General features: G+C 33.6%; 1 protein-coding gene across 1 annotated transcript; it reads left to right on the top strand.

Annotated features, from left to right (window-relative positions):
• Positions 1-9,050: 9,050 nt before the first annotated feature.
• LOC134260895 (uncharacterized) lies at positions 9,051-10,821 on the top strand (the record flags this gene model as incomplete). Its single annotated transcript, XM_062743428.1, has 2 exons — positions 9,051-9,469; positions 9,856-10,821. Coding segments are annotated over exons 1-2 (1,347 nt in total), but the record flags the coding sequence as incomplete, so codon positions are not given.
• Between the last annotated feature and the right edge of the window lie 171 nt (positions 10,822-10,992).

Genomic DNA, 10,992 nt, shown 5'->3' with positions numbered 1-10,992 from the left:
ATTTTCAATTAAATCAGTTTCGGAGAATAAAAATCAAGCCTGTAGCTACGGTTTTCAAAGAGTGGCTTGGGTCCCTAAAAAGCACACACTCATCGATGTAATACAATAGTTATTATTAATAAATCTGAAGTTACAAGACGTTCTAATTTTGTTGAATTATCCTCTTTGATTATATCGAGTCGTCTAAGCGAGGTCTTCTTATATGTTACATGTATATTGCACTAATTTCTGCGATATTTAATTTTTGCGACACAATTTTTACACATTATTTAAGTGCAACATTAAGAGATTCAGTTTGGGTATATCAAAGTGTATTAGACGTCTAAAATACATCAGAAAAGTATTATTCATCAGAGATTGTTTTCATAATTTAATCGCCAAACCTTGAAGTAATTGTATTTGACAACATTTTTATATCATAATATCGTGTTCTAATATATACAACGTACAACACGAGGCAGTTATACGTTTCCGTATCAAGCATTGTCATGTTGAACATGTATTGTTATGATATTAGGGAGATTTTTTTTACAGTGATGTCGACAATATCGAAAAAAAAACATCGTGCACTTGACATACGCATACCTTACTGCTCAAGGTCAATTGACGTTAGCAATTCCTAATTTCACCCGGATTTATTCAATGATCTGCTATTAATTAGAAATCTGCACAATTCTTATGCATGAATTTTTATCTCACCTCGACGAAGTCGAGATGAGCTTATGCTATACCCCCGGCGTTGGCGTCGGCGTTAGCGTCGGCGTCCCAGGTTAACGTTTTAGGAGCAAGTCAATTTCCAGGTAACTATTAGCCCTATCTGAACCAAACTTGCATGGATGATGCATCTAGGGATGTACACTACCAGACTTGCTTCGGATGCTGGATCTGACCTACATTTTCTAGATGGGTGACCAGGGTTAATGTTTTTGGAGCAGGTTAAAGTTTTTGGAGCAGGTCCATATCCAAGGAATTATAAGCCCTACCCAGACCAAACTTGCATGGATGATGCATCTATGAATGTACACTACCAGACTTGCTTTGGATGCTGGATCTGACCTACATTTTCCAGATGAGTGACCAGGTTAAAGTTTTTGGAGCAGGTCTATTCCCAAGGAACTATAAGCCCTACCTGAACCGAACTTGCATGATGCATGTAGGGATGTACACTACCAGACTTGCTTCGGATGCTGGATCTGACCTACATTGTCTAGATGAGTGACCAGGTTAAAGTTTTTGGAGCAGGTCCATTCCTCAGGAACTATAAGCCCTATTTGGACCAAATTTGCATGGATGATGCATCTAGGGATGGACACTACCAGACTTGCTTCGGATGCTGGATCTGACCTACATTTTCATTCCCAAGTAACTATGAACCTTACCTGAAGCAAACTTACATAGATGATGTATCTAGAGATGGACACTACCAGACTTGCTTCAGATGCTGGATCTGACCTAAATTTTCATTCCCAAATAACTATAAGCCCTACCTGAAGCAAACTTGCATTGATGATGTATCTAAGGATGGACACTACCAGACTTGCTTCGGATGCTGGATCTGACCTAAATTTTCATTCCCAAATAACTATAAGCCCTACCTGAAGTAAACTTGCATTGATGATATATCTAGGGATGGACACTACCAGACTTGCTTCGGATGCTGGACTGACCTACATTTTCATTCCCAAGTAACTAAAAGCCCTACCTGAACCAAACTTGCTTTGATGATGTTTCTAGGGATGGACACTACCAGACTTGCTTCGGATGCTGGATCTGACCTACATTTTCATTCCCAAGTAACTATAAGCGCTTCCTGAATCAAACTTGCATGGATTATGCATCTAGGGATGGACACTACCAGACTTGCTTCGGATGCTGGATCTGACCTACATTTTTATTCCCAAGTAACTATGAGCCTTATTTGGACATAACTTACATAGATGATGTATCTAGGGATGGACACTACCAGACTTGCTTCAGATGCTGGATCTGACCTACATTTTCATTCCCAAGTAACTATAAGCCCTACCTGAAGCAAACTTGCATGGATGATGTATTTAGGGATGGACACTACCAGACTTGCTTCGGATGCTGGATCTGACCTACATTTTTTATTCCAAAAGTAACTGTAATCCCTGGCTAAACCGAACTTGCATGGATGATGTATCTTAGGATGGACACTACCAGGCTTGCTTCATATGCTGGATCTGACCTACATTGTCATTCCCAAGTAACTATAAGTCCTAGCTAAACCAAACTTGTAGGATAATGCATCTTAGGATGGACACTATCAGACTTGCTTGGGATGCTGGATCTGACCTATATTTTCCATACAAGAGACCAGGTTAAAGTTTAGGGAACAGATCAATCCTAATGAACTTGAAGTCTTTTATATCTGCAGTTTTAACAGTTATGAATATTTGTTTACACAATACATGTTTTCACACGAAACGCATAAAAATGTGTATATGCCATGTAGAGGGTTAAGCACAACTTGCAAGAATATTGTTGTTGGGATGAATACTTAATATTAAGAAAATATGATGTAGGATTTGCATTACTTGAATTGATAACATCCGTCGAGATGAGCTTCGTAATCTTTGATTACCTATGTTTTTTAATGTTTTGTTATTAATAAAATGGCGAATTTTCCTGAATTGATCTCTGTCTCCTATGTAGTATAATATCTTAATAATTTTCTAACAACCTTCATAAGAAATTGCTCTATGAACAATTTCTAAAAGTAAGTTCTATGGTCAATACAATGACCTTGTCAGCAAATACAATTTATCATTGAGTCAAATGTTTTCCTACGTTTTCATACAACAGCAAACTCGTTTACTATGAACACGGATCAAATTCACAGATAGAGAAGTTATCTTGGATCCCCAGCTATATATAATTTTATACGAATATTACAAATGACGTATATAGCCAAGTAATTTTATAGATCCCATGGATTTCGTTATAACCGAGATTTACTGTAATTGTTAGTCCGTTATTCATATACTGAATTGACGACCGATTTTTCCGTTATTTCCTGATCATGATTAAGGAGCACACGGAGGGTGTGACAGTCGGTAGGGGATGCTCACTCCTCCGTGGCACCTGATCCCACCTCTGATGTTTCGGAGGTCTGTGTTTGCTCTGCTCATAGTTTGTATTGCTTAAAGACTTCTGATCTTGAATACTCTTTCTTATCTCCATACTTTTCACCGTACATCCTTGCCGTATTCCTTTTTCATTTTGCATTGTCCCCAAATCCACCAATTATTTTATAGGGAATTAAGGATTTGTATATGATTTTCACCAAATTGAATTTTTCCAATGTTCATTCGATTGAATCAAATGCTTTTGATTGATCGAATGTATGTTGTTTAACGCCCCTCTCAAGAATTTTTTCACTCATATGGAGACATCACTACTTGCCAGTTGAGAGCTGCAAATTTGTCTTATACTCGGCACTCTGGGCCATTGAGCAGAGCAGAACCTTTTTCGTATCAGTACCTGCTGCGACACGGCATCTCAATTAATACGATCTCATCTGAAGATTGAAGAAGTCATTAAAAAGTAGGACCAGTCATAACAAAACATGTTAATTTTCGATGAGTTTGATTACTATCTAACATTTTTTTTTCTTCACATCACCCTTCGTTCTGTTTACTAGATAACTTCTTAAGCCTTGGATAAATATTACCCTCAATATCATAATTGTTTAGCTTACGGTAGATAAAAGCCGTTTGTATCAGAAGTCGAAGGCCTTGGCAAAGTCACAAAATATTAAAGATTTTCCTTATGCAAATGTGTGAAAGAAAGAACCAATCGAGGGCAGATTTAATATTTTCTCAAATTTTCTGTATAATGTAGCATTTCACACGAAAAGATAATAAAAACTTCATCTCAAAACTTCGAAATTCTAGGCAGATTTGATTGACACATCCTTGCACTTTCACAAATTTTAATTTAGTTTTAATTTCATTTTAAAACTAACAAAAAGTGGCAATTTTGTTTTATATAAATAAAGAATATAAAAACGAAAGTCCAGAAAAATCAGAATAGAGCGTTCGAAAGAAAAAAAAAAACTTTTTCATCTTGTAAAATATGTCTGTAGTGCACTTTAAACTATTCCTGTCCATTCATAATTTATTTGATTATTTGTTTTATCTCATTTTAATATCACCAATTTTTCAGTAACATATTCTATTGATATGTAGATATTGAACCTTTTGGAGTTAAATTTCTTAAAGAAACCTTCACTTCTGAACACTCTTGTCCCGTAATAAAGCATCTGTTAACTATGATAGTTTATCGTTTATCATCTTGTTTAAAAACACATAAGCAAATAAAACTAACAAATCAAACACCGATATAATGAAACTTGTATTATGACCTAGAATTTATTCATAGATAAATATTTATTTTATCATTTATGAAAATCATTGGCTGAAGCATTTTTAGTTAATCATGATGTACAATTATTTAATTGTAAACATAGATTACGGGTACAGAGTTCCTTGTATAAGTTGATCAGTATAAAACCGAGTACGGTAAGTTACAACGGCTTTAGTTTACCGTAAAATCAAAGTTGTTTGTCTCAGTTACCTCATGATCATTTCATTTTCACGGTGTTTAAACTGTTCTGTTCCAGCTTCAATATTTCTTTTATATGCATAGCAAAAAATATAAATGTATATATCTTTGAAGTAGTTCACTTTTTAGAATAACTTCTAGTCTCATAGAAAGAGCACATGTCATCAATAACATGAATCACGCATTCTCAATTTATAGTACCAAATCGACTTTGGGAAAAGTCAAAAAATTTTGTGAACTGAAACTAACACTTTTATATGTCATTTGAAACATGAAGGTGTATAGTTATTAAAAATCACAATTTGATTTACATACTTCATGCTGTGTTTTGTTGACCTCCTTCGAAATGAATGCGGTTTGAGGGCTAATTTTACACCAAGATATTTACGTGATGTTGAAAAGCCATATGTGGAAATGAAAGAATTTTTTTGAAAAATACAAAATTAAGATAATACACATCAAATTTTGTTAACTATAAACATGTATGAAACCGTTTAAGCACATTTGTAAAAGGGTGTGAAATCTTTGATTCAATTATTAGTAAAAACAAAACAGGCATAATTTTCATTTAAATGAAATTATTTTCTTTTTATTCTAAAAAGTTTTTATCAACTCTGACGATAAGCTAAATAATGACAATATTTCCTAAAATGCTTCATTATTTGATTCTTTATTAATCTATTCAGAGAAACGCACATTATTTAAAAAATCAGAAGGTAAAATATTTCGCCATTACCTGATTACGAAGTGTTTGTTAAATATCACGTAAATATCGCACATAGATATCATACAAAAATAAAAGTATATTCGGGGAAAAATGAATATATTATTTCAAATTATTGAGTTTTATGAATTTTCTAATCTGTGTTCTTGACAAAGGGTTGCATTGAAAATTCAAGTTATGACTTATCTATAGAGGATTCATTTAATTTATGACCCACCCCCCCCCCTTCCACCAGTTAATCTGTTGATTATTTCCACTGCTTAATTGCTTGTGAACACTTTATATCGTCAAATCTCAAAAACAAAAAAAAGTTACCCCCACCACCCTTAAAAAGGTTTGTTAATAATTACAGTTGCATATTATATGTGCTCTATAGAGCAATATACGTACATTCTACATTAATATAACGTAAATTGAATTTTCAGTACCATTAAAGCATAGACGCATACGTTCTAAGTTCTATGTCTAAGCAACAATTTAAATGGGAAAAATTAGGTGCACAATTTAATACATGTATTTCTTGCAAAGCAACAAAAATGGAAATGGATTCAATTTCGACCAGTTTCTTGACATCCAACACCCACAGCTGTCTTTTTTCTTTAACCCGATGTGGAACACCCCCCCCCCTCCTACATGCAGCGCAGCGCCTATTTTCTGGAATTATATTTCTTACGAAAAATGATATTTTCTTCTTCAAAATGTTTAGCTTGGTATACAATTTCGGTAGTATATAACGATTTTTTAAGTTGACGATACACTATCAGTTCAAACAAACAGCAAAATACAAACTTTAAAAAAGTTTTGTTTCAGATTTACGTTCCGAATGATAGCGTGCATTACACTTAAAACTATGCAATATTAACCAATTGCTCAAAATGGAAACATTCGATCATTAAACCACAATTCTATTTGTGAATAATATTATGTCAATTAAATTTTCAGATCACACGGATGCACAAGATAATGTGTAAAATATGTTCACCTTTGCATGTGCACTTCCATTTGCATTTCTGCACTCTTGTTACAGAAAAAAATGTCATTTTAAGAATCAGTTTATTTCTTCATGTTTTTAGTTTTTAAATCATTAAGATTCACTCGCAAATCTGTTCGAACAGCTTTAGAATTTAATTCTAATTTACTTTAAAACATGGTAACGTAAATATTGGTAACGTAAATATCGGTAACGTAAATATCTTTCTGAGATTTATCGTAACTTTTAATGCTGTTGTTTAATTATTCCACTGTTAATTAAAGGCATATTCTAGTGCTTGAGTGTAAGGTAATTTGACCCATAGGAAACAGTGTAGTTCTCTTACTTAATTTGTGAATAATTTCGTACTAACACGTAAATATCGATGAATTTTTTAACCATTGGACTCCTAAGAAAAGGGGGGGCTATCTTTTTATAAATACAGATAAACAGTGTCTTTTTTACCATTCCATGCAATGGAACAGGTGTTCATGATGTTAAAAAGTTACAACTTAATCTTATTGAGTCAGTTCAGCAATCCTTCAAGTCCTTTTGAATTTCCAAATAGAAAAATAATAATTTTGCGGTGACATCAAAATTTGATAAATATATTAAAATTTTTAAAAATTTGTGCCAAGCATATGTGTGAAGGGTGTGATATTCAGAAAATATAACTCAAATGTAGGACAATCTTACTAAGAAAAAGATATGTAAGTGATGTAAAACTTCTTTTTGGTTTAAAATAAAAACTACACTATGATCGGCGACAGTAACGTAAATATCGATTTCTGCTATAAAATGCGATTTTCGCATAAGACAGTCATTCAAGTTACAACAAACAATTGTTGTATTTTAATCAACAACCAACAATGGTTCATATGACTGGCAGAAAATAAAATTTATTAGAGATATTCTATTACTTAAAACACGGTACATTATTTAAAGCGAATTGAGACTATAATTTGAGAATCAGTGGAATATGAACAGCAGGAAGTTTTAATAATAGAATAAAAATACAACGGATATTGTTTTTGCTTATTGCATTAAATTAAACATTTTGTAACTCAAATGTCATGAGAGACAGAATTTCTTTTGGTGGATACTTTGTCTTAAAAAGGGATTGAATCTCATTTCTCTTCTAAGTGATTGATTATAAGAATGGCATGCCAATTCAATGTAAATATATGGGCATCTCTTTTGAACTTCCTTTCTTTGCATGTTTTTATTATATATATTAGCATTACATTTGCAGCACAACTTTATTTATGCACCATAAAATGAATGACATTAATTAAAGTGAAAAGTGGCAAAAGTCGAACAATATCTTTTATGTGGAAATCTGGTATTTAATTTTTAGCGAGAAGTAATTTTAACGATTTTAAGAAGCCATGACAAATAAAATGCAATAATTTTTTTTAGCGATATTTAATTGTAGAGATCTTAGCACCCTCGCTTATAATGCCAGAATTAAATCTTCGCTAAAACTTCTGCGTATATGGTAGTATCATAAAATAACAAAAATATATAGAAGTGTTAAAATAAGTAGAAAAAGAACAGTAATCAAGCCTTTTCAAACGTTCAATGAGAAAATACGAATTTGGAGCAAGGCAAACTCGAACCTCTCACGATGTCAGAGGTGTGATCAGGTGCAATGGAGAATACCACCTCTTTCGACCAGTCACACCTTCCATATGCTCTTTATCATCATGGGGCAAACGGAATATTCAGTGAAAATAATGTAGGGGTTTCTTCAAGCTATTAGTATTACTAATAAAATATCTGCTTATATCTCTACCTATACAAATCTCTTTCAGTAAAACAACGAATATTTATAAATATGTGTTTAGTTAACATCTATTTCGACCAGACAATTCATCGATCTCCGTTATACTCAGGGCACAGTGTTATGGTCAAATGTATTAGAAAGAGATAAGACCAAATGTATTGATGATTTTTCAAACAATTTTGGATATCCTGCAGTCCACGAGAAACTTAAGATTTTGCATGCATTATAATTATTTGCTACTGAATGATTATCATTTATTCATCAGGATATATCAGTCGCAAAGATCTGCCTTAGGTTTCGCCAGTAAAACTTAGTTTTCATTCATTACATAAGAAATTGACGATCGCAAATAACAAAAGAAAAGACAGTTATGCCCTTATTTAGATATGTAAGTTAAATGCAGTGTATTATATAATTGACATTATCAAGAACCCTTATATTGCGGAAATAAATACTTCAAATGATATCGTCCACTACAATATAAAATTGACGATCAGCCCTTGAGACCAAAAACTGTGAACAGACAAGTCAACACTTTGATTTTGAATACTCAGTAACTAGCCATTTAAAACACATAACTTATCAAAATTGTATAATATTCTAATCTTAACATGAGGTAAATTTATTACCTAAAATTAGATATCAAATTAATTTCAAAAGTTATTTTGATTTTAAATCTTGATTGAGTCTGTTTTCAGCTTATGGTCTTGGGGCCAGGAAACTTAAGAATGATAGTTATGTTATCAATTTGATGATATGGCACAGGTAATGAAAAATCTAACGTACTGTAGTATATTTTAGTATACATAGGAACCTTTCACGATTGTGTCAGTTTGTTGTTTCTTCTTTTCTATTTGAATTGAATTGAAACATTGAGTAAAGAATACATTTGAAACAATTCATTCATAGAACATACTTACGTATTGTGTAAAAAGGCAAAATAATGAACTTTTATGTCACAATATTTTCTGAAATATTCTAGTTTCCTTAGAAGATTTGACAAGTGGAGGGACTATAAAGTATGGCGTCCACAGAAGAAGAAACAGAAGTGAAAGAAACGATCGAGACTGACATTTCCGACCTGACTGTTAAAACAGAGTCAATAATTGATCGATCTAAGAAAGAAAAGAAATCACAAGGACCATCTAGAATTGTTGTAATTCTCAAATGGCTGACAACTTTAACATTTGCTGCGGTCTTATTATCGTGCTTGGTGACCAGTAAAATAACCGTGATTGGTTTAGCTCAACACCTTACTGAGAGCAGCACTTCTAAATACCAGGCCTTTACAATGTGTCTTATTATACTTCTGGCGCCCAATGTGATATCTTTCTCAAGGTCTCTGTGGAATATCATTGGACGCAGTGACATCCCATGGCCGAATAAAAAGTCCATTTTTCTGGTAAGTTTCCCGTTATGTGTGGATGTATATTTACCAACGTTCATATAACAGAGAACTAATAAATATCAGGTAATCCTTATTTCTTTTTTATTTACTTAATTTTTTTTGCGGCAAGGCGTCTCATCTTTTTAGGTGAGATTAGGTATATAGACATATTGGGTGTAAAAGGTTCAGAAAATTATAAGAGAATTATATATCAAGTCATTAGAGTCAGCAACTACAAACTAGTTCCCATCGGAAATAAAGCATGGATTGATAAAGGTTTGGTTAAATTAACGCAGCTAGTTTGCGATTCCCATCTCTCTGAAATGTGATGAAATATACTCTTTAATGGGGAAAGAAGTATAAGAATGCACAACATGCATGTATAATTCTTTATTTTCCAGGTTATCATATCGGCGGCCTTAGAATCAGCTGGGTTGTCTATAGTGATATTCAAGGCTTTGAACACGGGACAGGCAGCTTCAGGGGTCACTGCGATGGAAATTGGGATCTTTATCCCTATATTTTACTTTATAAAGAAGAACAACCGTGGAATGAAATTCTTCCGTGGGCTTTCTGTGATTGCTGTTTTATTTGCTATCGCTGGTGCATCCCTTGACATACTATTACATATTAAATATGCGGTAAATACATGGTCCCTTTGTGGATATGTGCTTATTTATTTGTCATGGTTTCCATATTTGAATAAACATATATTTCCTCCAGTGATGACCACAGTTCGGGGTCCCCTTAATGCAAATGGTCAAACGTCTCGCATCTCTATCAATCGACCAAATTCATCTGCTTCTCTTCCAGGTGTTTCATCGTGTTCAAACTTACCATCGTACAATTCGACAGCTAATACATCTGGGATTAGCAGTCACCTCTGTGATAAGACTTCACCATGGAAAGTTTTGTTTATATCTGCCTTTTCAAAAATAGTCTTCATTTTATCTTCTAGTGCTCTTCTAATTAAGTTTGCCATGGATGACTTAAGTTTTGATGACGGTTGGACAAAGGGATGGACCTGGAGCACGTCAGATGACGTTTTTGTTCTATTTATAGTCCACACCACTATTAGTATCGTTGGATACGCAATTGCAGTGTTTGCTTGTCACACCTGCATGGACCGGGGGTCCTTCGTAATACCTCTGATATTATCGTCTCCTGTTGCATATATCATACTTGCCGTTCCGAGATCATGTGAATGGATTCAGAACTTTTCGGGTAATTCCCAAGCATTTTGTGTTAAGGACGGTTCACTGATATACAGCCTAGTGGCGATGATGTGTTTCTTTATTACAATTTCTCTCACCTTTGGTCGACTCTTGTGGGATATCCAGAATATTGTTCTACAAAAGGAGATACAGGTACAAACAACTCGATAAAAACTTTTGATTGTTTCTGATTTTTATAGCAGTTGTGACATTATTTTTTACTACGAATCAACACTCGAATGTTATTTTTGATAAATTGTTTTATATGCAAGCAACTAAAAATTTCTGGTTTATTTTTTCCAGCTGTTTTGGCACCCAGCATAT

The sequence above is a fragment of the Saccostrea cucullata genome, unplaced genomic scaffold (assembly GCF_032062105.1).
Source record: "Saccostrea cucullata isolate Sc308-1 unplaced genomic scaffold, CSIRO_AGI_Scuc_v1 ctg3379, whole genome shotgun sequence".
NCBI classification, from domain to species: Eukaryota; Metazoa; Mollusca; class Bivalvia; order Ostreida; family Ostreidae; genus Saccostrea; species Saccostrea cuccullata.
This window is presented reverse-complemented; position numbering and strand designations above follow the sequence as displayed.